The 19,754-nt window shown below is 57.3% G+C and overlaps 1 protein-coding gene across 3 annotated transcripts in view; it reads right to left on the bottom strand.

Moving 5' to 3' along the window:
- The window catches only part of tmem63b (transmembrane protein 63B), a 35,558-nt gene extending 17,904 nt beyond the window's left edge, over positions 1–17,654 (bottom strand). For 2 of the 3 annotated variants that reach the window (XM_031902043.1, XM_031902044.1), the window contains exons 1-2: positions 17,508–17,653; positions 1,699–1,909 (exon numbers count right to left, since the gene is read on the bottom strand). In XM_031902043.1, the coding sequence (XP_031757903.1) occupies positions 1,699–1,890 (192 nt within the window). In that variant the 5' untranslated portion in view covers positions 1,891–1,909; positions 17,508–17,653. Of the gene's footprint in view, positions 1–1,698; positions 1,910–17,507 lie in introns of all 3 variants that reach the window. The other variant, XM_031902045.1, reaches the window with a different exon arrangement.
- Positions 17,655–19,754: the final 2,100 nt, after the last annotated feature.

The following is a 19,754-nucleotide window of genomic DNA, read 5'->3' as shown; positions in this document are numbered from 1 at the left end:
GGGAAAAGGGCTCCCTGACTGGTACCATCAGTACTGCTCTGCCCATAGGGTTAATATGACAGTTAGTGAGGGGTGACAGAGACAGATAGGCTGCCCCTGGGGGGGGGGGGAGGGCTTATCAGTCGGTGCCACACGGCACAGCTCAGTTAGATAAGGGAGCGCTTGGTACAGTTACACTTTTGCCTCACACACTGCTAAACGCACAGGGTGGGGGTCCAACTAATGTCCCCCATAAGGTGCCAAAAGCTTGTCATACTCCTGCGCTACAGAGCTACCAGTGCGGGCTGCAGCAGGCATGTCATCTGATCCCTAATTAGCCAGAATGCTTTGCATGCTGTGAGGCCCCTCCCTCTAACAATGTAAAAGCCCCATTAACCCAGTATATATCTTATATCTGCCCCCCCCCCCCCAACTGCCACTCACAGGGACCGTCTGAATGTGACTCACAGCCCTTGTGCCTCTTATTGGCAACTACTCATCATGGGAGGGGGCACAGCCTGCCCTTGTGATAAACCCCAGCAGCCAAGGGCCTGGAATAGAGTGACAAGTCAGCAATGGGGGGGGGGGGGGGGGGTCAGATAGGATCTGTGCCACTGTGACAGAATGCTCTGTTATACAGATAGCTAGAATCTCAGCCATAAAGCAGGGCAGGACTGCTGCTTACAATGGGGGGATCAGATAGGATCTGTGCCACTGTGACAGAATGCTCTGTTATACAGATAGCTAGAATCTCAGCCATAAAGCAGGGCAGGACTGCTGCTTACAATGGGGGGGGGGTCAGATAGGATCTGTGCCACTATGACAGAATGCTCTGTTATACAGATAGCTAGAATCTCAGCCATAAAGCAGGGCAGGACTGCTGCTTACAATGGGGGGATCAGATAGGATCTGTGCCACTGTGACAGAATGCTCTGTTATACAGATAGCTAGAATCTCAGCCATAAAGCAGGGCAGGACTGCTGCTTACAATGGGGGGATCAGATAGGATCTGTGCCACTGTGACAGAATGCTCTGTTATACAGATAGCTAGAATCTCAGCCATAAAGCAGGGCAGGACTGCTGCTTACAATGGGGGGGATCAGATAGGATCTGTGCCACTGTGACAGAATGCTCTGTTATACAGATAGCTAGAATCTCAGCCATAAAGCAGGGCAAGACTGCTGCTTACAATGGGGGGATCAGATAGGATCTGTGCCACTGTGACAGAATGCTCTGTTATACAGATAGCTAGAATCTCAGCCATAAAGCAGGGCAGGACTGCTGCTTACAATGGGGGGATCAGATAGGATCTGTGCCACTGTGACAGAATGCTCTGTTATACAGATAGCTAGAATCTCAGCCATAAAGCAGGGCAGGACTGCTGCTTACAATGGGGGGATCAGATAGGATCTGTGCCACTGTGACAGAATGCTCTGTTATACAGATAGCTAGAATCTCAGCCATAAAGCAGGGCAGGACTGCTGCTTACAATGGGGGGGGATCAGATAGGATCTGTGCCACTGTGACAGAATGCTCTGTTATACAGATAGCTAGAATCTCAGCCATAAAGCAGGGCAGGACTGCTGCTTACAATGGGGGGGGGGATAGGATCTGTGCCACTGTGACAGAATGCTCTGTTATACAGATAGCTAGAATCTCAGCCATAAAGCAGGGCAGGACTGCTGCTTACAAGGGGTACCATGCCCACCCCACACTTACCAGGAAACACATAAAATCCAGTGCAAGGACAGTTGGTACCCCCCCGAAGGGCAGGCCCTGTAGCACGGTGCTGCGGATGCGGGCACTGTAGCAATAATCCCTAGTTGTGGCATTGTTGCAGGACGAGCCCGTGCAGGACGCTGCTGCTGTGGTGCCCATAGATGCCAGGGTGCCAAGAACAAATGGGGTCATGATTATTTCATTTTCTGACCTAGGAAAATAAAACACAGCAATGAGGAGAGAAGAATATGGCACTGCATATTGGCCCCGTAGGCTGGCACTGCATGGTTGGCCCTGTAGGCTGGCACTGTAGGTTGGCACTGTAGGCTGGCACTGCAGGCAGGCACTGCACAGTTGGCACTATAGGCTGGCACTGTAGGCTGGCACTGCATGGTTAGCACTGTAGGCAGGCACTGCACAGTTGGCACTATAGGCTGGCACTGTAGGCTGGCACTGCATGGTTAGCACTGTAGGCTGGCACTGCATGGTTAGCACTGTAGGCTGGCACTGCATGGTTAGCACTGTAGGCTGGCACTGCATGGTTAGCACTGTAGGCTGGCACTGCATGGTTGGCCCTGTAGGCAGGCACTGCACAGTTGGCACTATAGGCTGGCACTGTAGGCTGGCACTGCACAGTTGGCAGCATCTCATTCGCATAGGGAATCTTTCATTAGCCTCCCACAGCATTTTGCTAAACCACTGGGTGTTATAGTTCAGCAAGAGGTTCCCAAACTCTGACTAGAGGGCAAGCTCTTGAGGTCAGTATTTGCAATAATAATACAATTGATACAGATATTCAGGGAAGCTGCTGTACACATGCAACTGTACCGCCACGTGCCAACGCATGGCTGCCCAGTAATTAGTCCTGCCCAATAATTAGCCCTGCCCTCATTAGCTGTAACTCCGCGCTGCCTGGCTCCGGGCTACAGCCCAATCTAATCACACACTCCAGATGTCACCTTGGGATCCTGCCCCCCCCCATAAGCCCAATGGTCTCTCCCATCTCAGGCTGATGGTTTAATAGGATGAGCAGCGGGGAGTGCTTACTCAGCATAGGGGGGGGGGGATGAGGCCAGTAAGCGCCTCACAGGACCTGCCCCGCTTGGACATTAAATAATACCCCCCCCCAGGTGTGTCTGACCCAGAGACACTAACACGCCCAGGCAAACACTGGCCTTACATACACACTCATACCCCCACCCCCCCTGCTGGGGGAACTGGAGATATGGGGGAAGGGGGGGTGCAAGAGAAATGGGCAAAGGTGCCAGCACCACAGACAGAAGCAGCATTTATGCCCTGATATATATAAGTACCCCAAATGGCTAAGTGCAGGGGTAGGATACTGGGCAGTTGCTGTGATTTAATAATGCAGTTAACCCCCCCTCCCCCCCAAGAGCAAATAGGGGAAAGTTTAGCATAGAAATGGCACTGTCTGTGTGGGCACTCTCTCTCTGATGGGCACAGTGCCAGGGGGCCCCTCTGTACAGTACAGAACAGACTGCCTTGGGTGTATCCCTTTGGCACTGGGAAACTGCCACCCTGGTGTATCCCTTTGGCACTGGGGGAATGGCACCCTGGTGTATCCCTTTGGCCGTGGGGGAATGGCACCCTGGTGTATCCCTTTGGCCGTGGGGGAATGGCACCCTGGTGTATCCCTTTGGCACTGGGGGAATGGCACCCTGGTGTATCCCTTTGGCCGTGGGGGAATGGCACCCTGGTGTATTCCTTTGGCAGTGGGGGAATGGCACCCTGGTGTATCCCTTTGGCACTGGGGGAATGGCACCCTGGTGTATCCCTTTGGCAGTGGGGGAATGGCACCCTGGTGTATCCCTTTGGCACTGGGGGAATGGCACCCCGGTGTATCCCTTTGGCACTGGGGGAATGGCACCCTGGTGTATCCCTTTGGCACTGGGGGAATGGCACCCTGGTGTATCCCTTTGGCACTGGGGGAATGGCACCCTGGTGTATCCCTTTGGCAGAGGGGACCGGACATCCCATTGGCAGTGGGGGAATGGCACCCAGGTGTATCCCTTTGGCATTGGGGGAATGGCACCCTGGTGTATCCCTTTGGCACTGGGGGAATGGCACCCTGGTGTATCCCTTTGGCAGAGGGGACCGGACATCCCATTGGCAGTGGGGGAATGGCACCCAGGTGTATCCCTTTGGCAGTGGGGGAATGGCACCCTGGTCTTTCCCTTTGACACTGGGAAACTGGCACCCTGGTGTATCCCTTTGGCAGAGGGGACCGGACATCCCATTGGCACTGGGGGAATGGCACCCTGGTGTATCCCTTTGGCAGAGGGGACCGGACATCCCATTGGCAGTGGGGGAATGGCACCCAGGTGTATCCCTTTGGCATTGGGGGAATGGCACCCTGGTGTTTCCCTTTGACACTGGGAAACTGGCACCCTGGTGTATCCCTTTGGCAGAGGGGACCGGACATCCCATTGGCACTGGGGAGTGCCCCTGGGGTAAGTATCTCTTTGCTTATTCAGACAGTTCCAAATCAGGGACTCTGGGAACAAAGGCTGCACACATTGGCATCAGGCAATACTTGAACACTGTGTTCCTGGCACAATGGGGCACATTGGGTGCCAGTCTGGGTGGCTGCTGCCTTTTCCCAATGCTGTTAATATGGGCATACATGGCACAGTGCCATAGGTTATTTCTGTTTCGCTTTCTGATTTGTGTGGGGTGAGACCCCCACGTGGGACTCCATAAGGATCACTGGGGGCACAAATTGGATCAGAACTGTGCCATCAATATGCCATGTTGTAAAGTAATGTGCCAATATGCTGCTTGTGCCTAATGTGCAGAAAAATACACAAAGTGCAGTGCGACCTGGCACAGGGGAGCCCGGTGTTTTACTCCTGCCCAATAGGTTGGCATTCCTGTCTGCCCCCTCAGTAACATCTCTGTACCCTCCTGTCTACTGTACAGAGGGGCCCCCTGGCACTGTGCCCTCCCGGGGGAGTCTGGTCTGTAATGTACAGAGGGGCCCCCTGGCGCTGTGCCCTCCCGAGGGAGTCTGGTCTGTACTGTACAGAGGGGCCCCCTGGCACTGTACCCTCCCGAGGGAGTCTGGTCTGTACTGTACAGAGGGGGTCCCTGGCACTGTACCCTCCCGAGGGAGTCTGGTCTGTACTGTACAGAGGGGCCCCCTGGCACTGTGCCCTCCCGAGGAAGTCTGGTCTGTACTGTACAGAGGGGGTCCCTGGCACTGTGCCCTCCCGAGGGAGTCTGGTCTGTACTGAACAGAGGGGCCCCCTGGCACTGTGCCCTCCCGGGGGAGTCTGGTCTGTACTGAACAGAGGGGCCCCCTGGCACTGTGCCCTCCCGGGGGAGTCTGGTCAGTACTGTACAGAGGGGCCCCCTGGCACTGTGCCCTCCCGAGGGAGTCTGGTCTGTACTGTACAGAGGGGCCCCCTGGCACTGTGCCCTCCCGAGGGAGTCTGGTCTGTACTGTACAGAGGGGCCCCCTGGCACTGTGCCCTCCCGAGGAAGTCTGGTCTGTACTGTACAGAGGGGCCCCCTGGCACTGTGCCCTCCCGAGGGAGTCTGGTCTGTACTGTACAGAGGGGCCCCCTGGCACTGTGCCCTCCCGAGGGAGTCTGGTCTGTACTGTACAGAGGGGCCCCCTGGCACTGTGCCCTCCCGAGGGAGTCTGGTCAGTACTGTACAGAGGGGACCCCTGGCACTGTACCCTCCCGAGGGAGTCTGGTCTGTACTGTACAGAGGGGCCCCCTGGCACTGTGCCCTCCCGAGGGAGTCTGGTCTGTACTGTACAGAGGGGCCCCCTGGCACTGTGCCCTCCCGAGGGAGTCTGGTCTGTACTGTACAGAGGGGCCCCCTGGCACTGTACCCTCCCGAGGGAGTCTGGTCTGTACTGTACAGAGGGGCCCCCTGGCACTGTGCCCTCCCGAGGGAGTCTGGTCTGTACTGTACAGAGGGGCCCCCTGGCACTGTGCCCTCCCGAGGGAGTCTGGTCTGTACTGTACAGAGGGGACCTCTGGCACTGTGCCCTCCCGAGGGAGTCTGGTCTGTACTGTACAGAGGGGCCCCCTGGCACTGTGCCCTCCCGAGGGAGTCTGGTCTGTACTGTACAGAGGGGCCCCCTGGCACTGTGCCCTCCCGAGGGAGTCTGGTCTGTACTGTACAGAGGGGCCCTCTGGCACTGTGCCCTCCCGAGGGAGTCTGGTCTGTACTGTACAGAGGGGCCCCCTGGCACTGTGCCCTCCCGAGGGAGTCTGGTCTGTACTGTACAGAGGGGCCCCCTGGCACTGTGCCCTCCCGAGGGAGTCTGGTCTGTACTGTACAGAGGGGCCCTCTGGCACTGTGCCCTCCCGAGGGAGTCTGGTCTGTACTGTACAGAGGGGCCCCCTGGCACTGTGCCCTCCCGAGGGAGTCTGGTCTGTACTGTACAGAGGGGCCCCCTGGCACTGTGCCCTCCCGAGGGAGTCTGGTCTGTACTGTACAGAGGGGCCCTCTGGCACTGTGCCCTCCCGAGGGAGTCTGGTCTGTACTGTACAGAGGGGCCCCCTGGCACTGTGCCCTCCCGAGGGAGTCTGGTCTGTACTGTACAGAGGGGCCCCCTGGCACTGTGCCCTCCCGAGGGAGTCTGGTCTGTACTGTACAGAGGGGCCCTCTGGCACTGTACCCTCCCGAGGGAGTCTGGTCTGTACTGTACAGAGGGGCCCCCTGGCACTGTGCCCTCCCGAGGGAGTCTGGTCTGTACTGTACAGAGGGGGTCCTGGCCCAATAAGTGGATATATATCTGTATATATAGAGTATAAATCCTTCCATCAGTGGCTTCTAACTACCTCCTTCCTTCGGCCCAACCCAATCCTACGAGGCTCTGGGGCCGGTTCTGAGTGACAGACAACCCGGCTGAGCGAGATTCTTCCCTGGATCAGCACTGAGCAATGGGAGCTGGGTATGTGCCCCGTACTCCCTGCACCCCGGGGCATTTCTTATATTCGTTGTGCAGCCGAGCGCCAGAAGCCCCAGGCACATCTACGTCATCCCCCAGGGGAGCTACAGGGACCGTTAGGACACGCCCACCCCTCGTATGAAACCCAGACAGGGACCTGAGAGGATCTATATGGAGCCCCAATAAAGGGGCCATTGTTACAGATAATCATCACAAGTTATGATTAATATATTATTAATTAGTAACATAATAAGTTAGATTGAAAACTAATCAATAATATATGGGGCTGGGCCTACTCATGTATTATTCATTATTGCCTACAAGATTGGGGGAGGGGGGTTCACTTATGCTATTTGTCTCCTTTAACCTTAATTAATTCCCTACGTCTGTTCCTATTGCTCAGGCCCTGGAAGTGCAATCTCCTAATTACTGGGCATAACCAGGGCACTGCCCCCGCACACACATCTCTCACCCACACAGAGGTAAGGGCTTCAGTAACACTGCCCTCATCAAATATGGCTGCCTGCCAGTACTAGCCATTACAAAGTGATCCTCCCCTCGCTTATCTCTGCTGTGGGCACAGGGGGTGGGGTTCAGAGGGGGGGCACAGAGGGTTGGGCACAGAGGGTTGGGCACAGAGGGTGGGCTACGCCTGGCACCAAACACAGATTGCCTTATTCTGCTCCCCTGCCATAGATCTGCCAATCAGCTACCCCCAACGCGCTGGGATTCCCTGCTCCCCCCACACAGGGCAGTATGGGGCCCGGGGCCCATTGGCTGATACAGCCCCAGGAGCCAACGCGCTGGGATTCCCTGCTCCCCCCACACAGGGCAGTATGGGGCCCGGGGCCCATTGGCTGATACAGCCCCAGGAGCCAACGCGCTGGGATTCCCTGCTCCCCCCACACAGGGCAGTATGGGGCCCGGGGCCCATTGGCTGATACAGCCCCAGGAGCCAGTGCGCTGGGATTCCCTGCTCCCCCCACACAGGGCAGTATGGGGCCCGGGGCCCATTGGCTGATACAGCCCCAGGAGCCAATGCGCTTGGATTCCCTGCTCCCCCCACACAGGGCAGTATGGGGCCCGGGGCCCATTGGCTGATACAGCCCCAGGAGCCAACGCGCTGGGATTCCCTGCTCCCCCCACACAGGGCAGTATGGGGCCCGGGGCCCATTGGCTGATACAGCCCCAGGAGCCAACGCGCTGGGATTCCCTGCTCCCCCCACACAGGGCAGTATGGGGCCCGGGGCCCATTGGCTGATACAGCCCCAGGAGCCAACGCGCTGGGATTCCCTGCTCCCCCCACACAGGGCAGTATGGGGCCCGGGGCCCATTGGCTGATACAGCCCCAGGAGCCAACGCGCTGGGATTCCCTGCTCCCACCACACAGGGCAGTATGGGGCCCGGGGCCCATTGGCTGATACAGCCCCAGGAGCCAATGCGCTTGGATTCCCTGCTCCCCCCACACAGGGCAGTATGGGGCCCGGGGCCCATTGGCTGATACAGCCCCAGGAGCCAACGCGCTGGGATTCCCTGCTCCCCCCACACAGGGCAGTATGGGGCCCGGGGCCCATTGGCTGATACAGCCCCAGGAGCCAGTGCGCTGGGATTCCCTGCTCCCCCCACACAGGGCAGTATGGGGCCCGGGGGCCCATTGGCTGATACAGCCCCAGGAGCCAATGCGCTGGGATTCCCTGCTCCCCCCACACAGGGCAGTATGGGGCCCGGGGCCCATTGGCTGATACAGCCCCAGGAGCCAATGCGCTTGGATTCCCTGCTCCCCCCACACAGGGCAGTATGGGGCCCGGGGCCCATTGGCTGATACAGCCCCAGGAGCCAACGCGCTGGGATTCCCTGCTCCCCCCACACAGGGCAGTATGGGGCCCGGGGCCCATTGGCTGATACAGCCCCAGGAGCCAATGCGCTTGGATTCCCTGCTCCCCCCACACAGGGCAGTATGGGGCCCGGGGCCCATTGGCTGATACAGCCCCAGGAGCCAACGCGCTGGGATTCCCTGCTCCCCCCACACAGGGCAGTATGGGGCCCGGGGCCCATTGGCTGATACAGCCCCAGGAGCCAGTGCGCTGGGATTCCCTGCTCCCCCCACACAGGGCAGTATGGGGCCCGGGGCCCATTGGCTGATACAGCCCCAGGAGCCAACGAGCTGGGATTCCCTGCTCCCCCCACACAGGGCAGTATGGAGCCCGGGGCCCATTGGCTGATACAGCCCCAGGAGGGGAAAGAATTTTTTACTAAAACTGCCCTCTCAATAATGTAAATAACTCTGTTAACTCTGTCCCTGCCAAACAGCTTAGGGCTGGGGGCGTTTCCTACTGGCCCCAATCAGATGCCTTACAGGTAGTCTCTCACCTGTGACTGATGCACTGGGGCCCCAGGGCCGCCCAAGCCCTTCCCTATATCAGCCCCTCAGAGCTATGAATGCCAGCGCCGTTACCATAAAGCAAGGCTGCCTGGAGACAAGTCTGTCAGCATTTTTGTGAGAATTCTGCAAATGGGTTACAGGGCAGTGGGTTAGAGGTGCCGGGAGTTGCAGAATCCTCAGTAACATAACCCAGCCACTTCTGATTATACACATGGGCTAGAGGGGGCTAGAGCGGGGGTGGGCTAGAGCAGAGGGGGGCAAGAGTGGGGGTGGGCAAGAGCAGAGGGGGGTTAGAGTGGAAGGGGGCTAGAGCGGGGGTGGGCTAGAGCAGAGGGGGGTTAGAGCGGGGGTGGGCTAGAGCAGAGGGGGGTTAGAGTGGGGGTGGGCAAGAGCGGAGGGGGCTTAGAGTGGAAGGGGGCTAGAGCGGGGGTGGGCTAGAGCAGAGGGGGTTAGAGTGGGGGTGGGCAAGAGCAGAGGGGGTTAGAGTGGGGGTGGGCAAGAGCGGAGGGGGGTTAGAGTGGGGTGGGCAAGAGCGGAGGGGGGTTAGAGTGGGGGTGGGCAAGAGCAGAGGGGGTTAGAGTGGGGGTGGGCAAGAGCGGAGGGGGGTTAGAGTGGGGGTGGGCAAGAGCGGAGGGGGGTTAGAGTGGAGGGGGGCTAGAGCGGGGGGTGGGCAAGAGCGGAGGGGGGCAAGAGCGGGGGTGGGCTAGAGTGGGGGTGGGCAAGAGCGGGGGGGGCAGAGCAGAGGGGGGCTAGAGTGGGGGTGGGCAAGAGCGGAGGGGGGCTAGAGTGGGGGTGGGCCAGAGCGGGGGGGTTGCATAGACGAGGAATCCTCTCATGTAAGTGAATAACAACTGCTACTCTGAGCCCTCCTGCTCTGGGATATCTATATATGGAAGCTGGAAGTGGTTCTGTTGCAGTTTTAGACCGCCAATATCGTGCTTTCAGTTCCACTAAGTGCCTGTATCCAGTTACCCCCTGGGGTTAAGAACTGTTGAACTGAAAGCCTGGTATCAGCAGCCTAAAACTGCTTCTCAAAAACCTCAGAGAAATGCTCAGAGAAGCACCCTGGGTAAATTTACATCAGTTTTGTTTTTGTGTTTATATCCCCTTTAATGCCACATATTCAGGGCAACTGGAGGATCATTTTGTTCCAAGGGAGATTCCTTCCTGTAATCCAGAGCTTTCTGGATAAGAGATCCCATACCTGTAGAACCATGATATTCAGCCCCCGGCACCTGAAGCCCAAAACATAATCTTAAACTCTAGGAATTACAATACAGGGACCCCCCCCCAGTCACTTTGGGGCCCTCCCACACGGTGGGTAGCTACAGGGGGCAGTCGCTCTGCTGTGTATGACAGTAGGTGGGGGCATTTGGGGAACTGGGTCAGTGTGCCACAACCTAGCCAGCGGGGGGCATCACACACTGGCAAAGTGTTGTGTTTGCCACAAAGAGATGCCCCAGCCCCAAACACATACGGGCCTTCCCTGCTGCCCCAGGGGTAATGGGCTTCATGCGTGCAGGCGCGGGGCCGGGTCTCTTAGAATGCTCTTTGTAACCATCAGTCTCATCCCTCATTCTCACTGGGTTTATAGTTATGTGTAACTGTCACTGTGTCTGTCCCTTTCCCTTCCCTGCACTGCTGGTTCTGACTCCTGATACAACTCCCCAATACCCATTCATTCCTCATTCTCACTGGGTTTATAGTTATGTGTAACTGTCACTGTGTCTGTCCCTTTCCCTTCCCTGCACTGCTGGTTCTGACTCCTGATACAACTCCCCAATACCCATTCATCCCTCATTCTCACTGGGTTTATAGTTATGTGTAACTGTCACTGTGTCTGTCCCTTTCCCTTCTCTGCACTGCTGGTTCTGACTCCTGATACAACTCCCCAATACCCATTCATCCCTCATTCTCACTGGGTTTATAGTTATGTGTAACTGTCACTGTCCCTTTCCCTTCCCTGCACTGCTGGTTCTGACTCCTGATACAACTCCCCAATACCCATTCATCCCTCATTCTCACTGGGTTTATAGTTATGTGTAACTGTCACTGTGTCTGTCCCTTTCCCTTCCCTACACTGCTGGTTCTGACTCCTGATACAACTCCCCAATACCCATTCATTCCTCATTCTCACTGGGTTTATAGTTATGTGTAACTGTCACTGTGCCTGTCCCTTTCCCTTCCCTGCACTGCTGGTTCTGACTCCTGATACAACTCCCCAATATCCATTCATTCCTCATTCTCACTGGGTTTATAGTTATGTGTAACTGTCACTGTGTCTGTCCCTTTCCCTTCCCTGCACTGCTGGTTCTGACTCCTGATACAACTCCCCAATACCCATTCATTCCTCATTCTCACTGGGTTTATAGTTATGTGTAACTGTCACTGTGTCTGTCCCTTTCCCTTCCCTGCACTGCTGGTTCTGACTCCTGATACAACTCCCCAATATCCATTCATCCCTCATTCTCACTGGGTTTATAGTTATGTGTAACTGTCACTGTGTCTGTCCCTTTCCCTTCCCTGCACTGCTGGTTCTAACTCCTGATACAACTCCCCAATATCCATTCATCCCTCATTCTCACTGGGTTTATAGTTATGTGTAACTGTCACTGTGCCTGTCCCTTTCCCTTCCCTGCACTGCTGGTTCTGACTCCTGATACAACTCCCCAATATCCATTCATTCCTCATTCTCACTGGGTTTATAGTTATGTGTAACTGTCACTGTGTCTGTCCCTTTCCCTTCCCTGCACTGCTGGTTCTGACTCCTGATACAACTCCCCAATATCCATTCATTCCTCATTCTCACTGGGTTTATAGTTATGTGTAACTGTCACTGTGTCTGTCCCTTTCCCTTCCCTGCACTGCTGGTTCTGACTCCTGATACAACTCCCCAATACCCATTCATTCCTCATTCTCACTGGGTTTATAGTTATGTGTAACTGTCACTGTGTCTGTCCCTTTCCCTTCCCTGCACTGCTGGTTCTGACTCCTGATACAACTCCCCAATATCCATTCATCCCTCATTCTCACTGGGTTTATAGTTATGTGTAACTGTCACTGTGTCTGTCCCTTTCCCTTCCCTGCACTGCTGGTTCTGACTCCTGATACAACTCCCCAATATCCATTCATCCCTCATTCTCACTGGGTTTATAGTTATGTGTAACTGTCCGTTTCTGTTCTCTGGTTCTGACTCCTGAGACAATGTAGCTGATTGCATAAGTCGGAACCAGAGTACAGACTGACACTGACTTATGTAATGAGTGTGCCAGTTGCATTATGTTGCAGTGCACGCTGAGGCTAATCTCCCCTTTAATTCTCTCCCTGGCTGTAAGAGCAGTAAGTAGTAAGGCGCTAAGCCCATACGGTGCCACGGGGCATATTTATGACTGGGCACAATATTTGTTGCCTGGAAAGCCCACACACAAGCGATGTGCCACCCCAGCCAGAAATCAGCAACCAAGTGACTTGCCCACCCTCCTCCTCCTCCATAAATAAATATATATTTAACCCCTCCCCGGAAGGTTTGGTTGGGGCATAAGTGGCTGATTCACCAGTAAGATATGGGCATGGGTACAACTGGCAGTGCCAGTGCCCCTAGGGCTGTAGTAGTGGATTTATTAGTAGCCGGGTATTAGCAGGGCACAGGCTGGGCTACAAGAGGCCTGACGCAGGGGATCTGTGGCACTGAGGTCCAATCAGAGGTATAGTTGGCTGCAGGCTGTAATAATATTATATTAGGGGCACTGTACCGGGGGGGGGGCACTGTACCGGGGGGGGCACTGTACCGGGGGGGGGGGCACTGTACCGGGGGGGCACTGTACCAGGGGGGGGGGAACCATTTGCCAGGACCTGTACAAACTATGCCCATCTGTGCCAGCAGCACACTGGGGCCTGGCAACACGACCAACCACCAAGAACTGACAGATAGTAAGTGGGTGCTGCCAGAGGGGCAGATAGTCAGTGGGTGCTGGCTGAGGGGCAGATAGTCAGTGGGTGCTGGCTGAGGGGCAGATAGTCAGTGGGTGCTGGCTGAGGGGCAGATAGTCAGTGGGTGCTGCCAGAGGGGCAGATAGTCAGTGGGTGCTGCCAGAGGGGCAGATAGTAAGTGGGTGCTGCCAGAGGGGCAGATAGTTAGTGGGTGCTGCCAGAGGGGCAGATAGTCAGTGGGTGCTGGCTGAGGGGCAGATAGTCAGTGGGTGCTGCCAGAGGGGCAGATAGTCAGTGGGTGCTGCCAGAGGGGCAGATAGTCAGTGGGTGCTGCCAGAGGGGCAGATAGTAAGTGGGTGCTGCCAGAGGGGCAGATAGTCAGTGGGTGCTGCCAGAGGGGCAGATAGTCAGTGGGTGCTGCCAGAGGGGCAGATAGTTAGTGGGTTCTGCCAGAGGGGCAGATACTGGCAGAGGGGCAGATAGTCAGTGGGTGCTGCCAGAGGGGCAGATACTGGCAGAGGGGCAGATACTGGCAGAGGGGCAGATAGTTAGTGGGTTCTGCCAGAGGGGCAGATACTGGCAGAGGGGCAGATAGTCAGTGGGTGCTGCCAGAGGGGCAGATACTGGCAGAGGGGCAGATACTGGCAGAGGGGCAGATAGTCAGTGGGTGCTGCCAGAGGGGCAGATAGTCAGTGGGTGCTGCCAGAGGGGCAGATAGTTAGTGGGTGCTGCCAGAGGGGCAGATAGTTAGTGGGTGCTGCCAGAGGGGCAGATAGTCAGTGGGTGCTGGCTGAGGGGCAGATAGTCAGTGGGTGCTGCCAGAGGGGCAGATAGTTAGTGGGTTCTGCCAGAGGGGCAGATACTGGCAGAGGGGCAGATAGTCAGTGGGTGCTGCCAAAGGGGCAGATACTGGCAGAGGGGCAGATAGTTAGTGGGTTCTGCCAGAGGGGCAGATACTGGCAGAGGGGCAGATAGTCAGTGGGTGCTGCCAGAGGGGCAGATACTGGCAGAGGGGCAGATACTGGCAGAGGGGCAGATACTGGCAGAGGGGCAGATAGTCAGTGGGTGCTGCCAGAGGGGCAGATAGTCAGTGGGTGCTGCCAGAGGGGCAGATAGTTAGTGGGTGCTGCCAGAGGCGGCAGAGTAGTAGTGGGTGCTGCCAGAGGGGCAGAGTAGTCAAGTGGGGTGCTGGGCTGAGGGGCAGATATAGTAATGTGGGTGCTGCCAGAGGGGCAGATTAAGTCAGTGGTTGCTGGCTGAGGGCAGATAGTCAAGTGGGTGCTGGCTGAGGGGCGATAGTCAGTGGGTGCTGCTGAGGGGCAGATTAGTCAGTGGGTGCTCCCAGAGGGCAGAGTAGCAGTGGGTTGCTGCCAGAGGGGCAGATAGTCAGTGGGTCGCTGCCAGAGGGGCAGATAGTAAGTGGGTGCTGCCAGAGGGGCAGATAGTTCAGTGGGTGTGCTGGCTGAGGGGCAGATAGTCAGTGGGTGCTGCCAGAGGGGCAGATTAGTAAGTGGCGTGCTGCCAGAGGGGCAGATAGTCAGGGGTTGCTGCCAGAGGGGCAGATAGGTCAGTGGGTGCTGGCCTGAGGGCAGATAGTCAGGGGTGGGGGGGTAGTTGGTGCTGCCAGAGGGGCAGATAGTCGTGGGTGCTGCCAGAGGGGCAGATAGTCAGTGGGTGCTGGCTGAGGGGCAGATAGTCAGTGGGTGCTGCCAGGGGGCAGATAGTCAGTGGGTAGTGCCAGAGGGCAGATAGTCAGTGGGTGCTGCCAGAGGGGCAGATAGTCAGTGGGTGCTGCCAGAGGGGCAGATAGTCAGTGGGTGCTGCCAGAGGGCAGATAGTCAGTGGGTGCTGCCAGAGGGCAGATAGTCAGTGGGTGCTGGCTGAGGGCAGAAAGAAAGTCAGTGGGTGCTCCAGAGGGGCAGATAGTCAGTGGGTGCTGGCTGAGGGGCAGATAGTCAGTGGGTAGTGGGTGCTGGGCGAGAGGCAGATAGTCAGTGGGTGCTGCCAGAGGGCAGATAGTTAGTGGGCTGCTGCCAGAGGGCAGATAGTTAGTGGTGCTGCCAGAGGGCAGATAGTCAGTGGGTGCTGCCAGAGGGGCAGATAGTTAGTGGGTGCTGGCTGAGGGCAGATAGCTAGTGGGTGCTGCCAGAGGGGCAGATAGTCAGTGGGTGCTGGCTGAGGGGCAGATAGTCAGTGGGTGCTGCCAGAGGGGCAGATAGTCAGTGGGTGCTGCCAGAGGGGCAGATAGTCAGTGGTGCTTGCCAGAGGGGCAGATAGTCAGTGGGTGCTGCCAGGGGGGCAGATAGTCAGTGGGTGCTGCCAGAGGGCAGATAGTTAGTGGGTTCTGCCAGAGGGGCAGATACTGGCAGAGGGGCAGATAGTCAGTGGGTGCTGGGCAGATACTGGCAGAGGGGCAGATACTGGCAGAGGGCAGATAGTCAGTGGGTGCTGCCAGAGGGGCAGATAGTCAGTGGGTGCTGCCAGAGGGGCAGATAGTTAGTGGGTGCTGCCAGAGGGCAGATAGTTAGTGGGTGCTGCCAGAGGGCAGATAGTCAGTGGGTGCTGGCTGAGGGGCAGATAGTCAGTGGGTAGTGGGTGCTGGCTGAGAGGCAGATAGTCAGTGGGTGCTGCCAGAGGGGCAGATAGTTAGTGGGTGCTGCCAGAGGGGCAGATAGTCAGTGGGTGCTGCCAGAGGGGCAGATAGTTAGTGGGTGCTGCCAGAGGGGCAGATAGTCAGTGGGTGCTGGCTGAGGGCAGATAGCTAGTGGGTGCTGCCAGAGGGCCAGATAGTCAGTGGGTGCTGGCTGAGGGGCAGATAGTCAGTGGGTGCTGCCAGAGGGCAGATAGTCAGTGGGTGCTGCCAGAGGGGCAGATAGTTAGTGGGTTCTGCCAGAGGGGCAGATACTGAGAGGCAGATAGTCAGTGGGTGCTGCCAGAGGGGCAGATACTGGCAGGGGGCAGATAGTCAGTGGGTGCTGCCAGAGGGGCAGATAGTCAGTGGGTGCTGCAGAGGGGCAGATAGTTAGTGGGTGCTGCCAGAGGGCAGATAGTTAGTGGGTGCTGCCAGAGGGGCAGATAGTCAGTGGGTGCTGGCTGAGGGGCAGATAGTCAGTGGGTAGTGGGTGCTGGCTGAGAGGCAGATAGTCAGTGGGTGCTGCCAGAGGGGCAGATAGTCAGTGGGTGCTGCCAGAGGGGCAGATAGTTAGTGGGTGCTGCCAGAGGGGCAGATAGTCAGTGGGTGCTGCCAGAGGGGCAGATAGTTAGTGGGTGCTGCCAGAGGGGCAGATAGTTAGTGGGTGCTGCCAGAGGGGCAGATAGTCAGTGGGTTCTGGCTGAGGGGCAGATAGTCAGTGGGTGCTGCCAGAGGGGCAGATAGTCAGTGGGTGCTGCCAGAGGGGCAGATAGTCAGTGGGGTGCTGCCAGAGGGCAGATAGTCAGTGGGTGCTGCCAGAGGGGCAGATAGTCAGTGGGTGCTGCCAGAGGGCAGATAGTCAGTGGGTGCTGCCAGAGGGGCAGATAGTCAGTGGGTGCTGCCAGAGGGGCAGATACTGGCAGAGGGGCAGATAGTCAGTGGTGCTGCCAGAGGGGCAGATACTGGCAGAGGGGCAGATACTAGCAGAGGGGCAGATAGTCAGTGGGTGCTGCCAAGGGGCAGATAGTCAGTGGGTGCTGCCAGAGGGCAGATAGTCAGTGGTGCTGCCAGAGGGGCAGATAGTCAGTGGGTGCTGCCAGAGGGGCAGATAGTTAGTGGGTGCTGCCAGAGGGGCAGATAGTCAGTGGGTGCTGGCTGAGGGGCAGATAGTCAGTGGGTGCTGCCAGAGGGGCAGATAGTCAGTGGGTGCTGGCAGAGGGGCAGATAGTCAGTGGGTGCTGGCTGAGGGGCAGATACTGGCAGAGGGGCACGATACTGGCAGAGGGGCAGATAGTCAGTGGGTGCTGCCAGAGGGGCAGATAGTCAGTGGGTGCTGCCAGAGGGGCAGATAGTTAGTGGGTGCTGCCAGAGGGGCAGATACTGGCAGAGGGCAGATACTGATAGGGCAGATAGTCAGTGGGTGCTGGCAGAGGGGCAGATACTGGCAGAGGGGCAGATACTGGCAGAGGGGCAGATACTGGCAGAGGGGCAGATACTGGCAGAGGGTGCTGCAGAAGGGCAGATACTGGCAGAGGGGAGATACTGGCAGAGGGTGCTGGCAAGGGGCAGATACTGGCAGAGGGTGCTGGCAGAGGGGCAGATACTGGCAGAGGGTGCTGGCAGAGGGGCAGATACTGGCAGAGGGTGCTGGCAGAGGGGCAGATACTGGCAGAGGGTGCTGGCAGAGGGGGGCAGATACTGGCAGAGGGGCAGATACTGGCAGAGGGTGCTGGCAGAGGGGCAGATGGTAGAACTGGGCGGAAGCAGGGTATGCGCTTGTTGCTGAGCAGACAGAGGAGACGCTGGAGGGGCAGATAATGACAGGGCGGCTGCGATGACAGAAGGGCAGATACCCAGCAAAGATGGCGCCAAGCCGCACAAACACAATAACAATACTGCCCATAGGGAGAAGGGCACAGACAGGGGGCACTCACCAGGCCGGCACAGGATCCGCTCCGCAGGGGCCCCTAGGGCTGCGCCTCTCAGTGCAGCTCCCCCAGCCCGTACAGCGACTCACTGCAGGTGGGCGGCACCCGGGCTGACGTCACCATCACTCACCCCGCCCATCCTCCCTCACACTGCGGGCTAAGTGTGCGGGGCGGGGCCTTCATGCGTCTTATTGTCAATAACAACAGCGCAACTTTATTTGTCCTGAGCAGCGGGACAGAGACAGGCCAGTGGGTCCGGGGGAACAAGCAGCAGCCCCGGGGGGAGGCAAAAGTGGTGCCTCCATAATAACTGCCCCCCAGGTGTAGGGAATAGGGCAGGGGGTAGTTCAGCCTTAGGTGGGACAGGGGCAATAGCTCTCCCCATACACTGTGTTTGGAGGAAATAAATGACCTTGGGCCACGGATTTAAAACGTCCAGTTCTGACAAGGGGGTGAGTGGGTCCCACTGTGTGTGAGTGAGTGGGTCCCACTGTGTGTGAGTGTGAGTGGGTCCCACTGTGTGTGTGTGTGAGTGAGCGGGTCCCACTGTGTGTGTGTGTGAGTGAGCGGGTCCCACTGTGTGTGTGTGTGAGTGAGCGGGTCCCACTGTGTGTGTGTGTGAGTGAGTGGGTCCCACTGTGAGTGAGTGAGTGGGTCCCACTGTGAGTGAGTGAGTGGGTCCCACTGTGTGTGAGTGAGTGGGTCCCACTGTGTGTGAGTGAGTGGGTCCCACTGTGTGAGTGAGTGAGTGGGTCCCACTGTGTGAGTGAGTGAGTGGGTCCCACTGTGAGTGAGTGAGTGGGTCCCACTGTGTGTGAGTGAGTGGGTCCCACTGTGTGTGAGTGAGTGGGTCCCACTGTGTGTGAGTGAGTGGGTCCCACTGTGAGTGAGTGGGTCCCACTGTGTGTGAGTGAGTGGGTCCCACTGTGAGTGAGTGGGTCCCACTGTGTGTGAGTGAGTGGGTCCCACTGTGTGTGAGTGAGTGGGTCCCACTGTGTGTGAGTGAGTGGGTCCCACTGTGAGTGAGTGGGTCCCACTGTGTGTGAGTGAGTGGGTCCCACTGTGTGTGAGTGAGTGGGTCCCACTGTGAGTGAGTGGGTCCCACTGTGTGTGAGTGAGTGGGTCCCACTGTGAGTGAGTGAGTGGGTCCCACTGTGTGTGAGTGAGTGGGTCCCACTGTGTGTGAGTGAGTGGGTCTCACTGTGTGTGAGTGAGTGGGTCCCACTGTGTGTGAGTGAGTGGGTTCCACTGTGTGTGAGTGAGTGGGTCCCACTGTGTGTGAGTGAGTGGGTCCCACTGTGTGTGAGTGAGTGGGTCCCACTGCGTGAGTGAGTGAGTGGGTCCCACTGCGTGAGTGAGTGAGTGGGTCCCACTGCGTGAGTGAGTGAGTGGGTCCCACTGTGTGAGTGAGTGGGTCCCACTGTGTGAGTGAGTGAGTGGGTTCCACTGTGTGTGAGTGAGTGGGTCCCACTGTGTGTGAGTGAGTGGGTCCCATTAAGGCACCAGTGGGCCCCCACAGGCAGGTAACTGCAATGAGTGTATTATAAGGTGGGTCTGCCCCTTCCGGACCAACAGCCTTGGGAGCAGGGAAACTGTAACCACTCCACAAGCAACAATTGCCCCACCCAGTACAGCAGATGATTAACCAATAGGAAATGGCCATACATAATATACAAAGCAGAGGCCCTGCCCAGCTGATTAGTATGAGGGGCCATTCCTGGGGGGGGGGGCTTCAGTTATAGGCACCCAAGGCATAGACTGACCCACACTGCCCCACGTACACTGCCCACTACTCAGCCCCTCTGATTGGCTCACAGCTCATTGGCCAGTGTATGGGGCAATTCAACAACCTCTATTGGCCAATCAGCCATCGGGGCGTGGGGAGTGACCCAGGGGGCAATTCATGTGTCCGCCAACTTTTGCCCCAGGCTAATGGGTTGGTACTGGTTCTTCTTTGTGTTTGGACCCCATTCTGTGCCTCTCTGTATGTAAGACCATTATCCATTTATCCATTTTCTGGATAAAAATACCATTAATATATAACCTTTACTGATAACATTGGCACCAAGCATCATATTTACCTGCCAGGCCGGCGGCACCCCTCGGCATCCTGGGGCCCCCCGTCATTCTCTCTGCTCTTTGTTTTATTAAGGAGAGTGGCCCCAATCTGTGTCCCTGCAATACAGGACCCCTTTTATCATTGTACCAAATACAGGGGTGTATGGAAAACAAATTGCCCCCCCCCCCCCCTCT

The sequence above is a fragment of the Xenopus tropicalis genome, chromosome 5 (genome assembly GCF_000004195.4).
Source record: "Xenopus tropicalis strain Nigerian chromosome 5, UCB_Xtro_10.0, whole genome shotgun sequence".
NCBI lineage: Eukaryota > Metazoa > Chordata > Amphibia > Anura > Pipidae > Xenopus > Xenopus tropicalis.
This window is presented reverse-complemented; position numbering and strand designations above follow the sequence as displayed.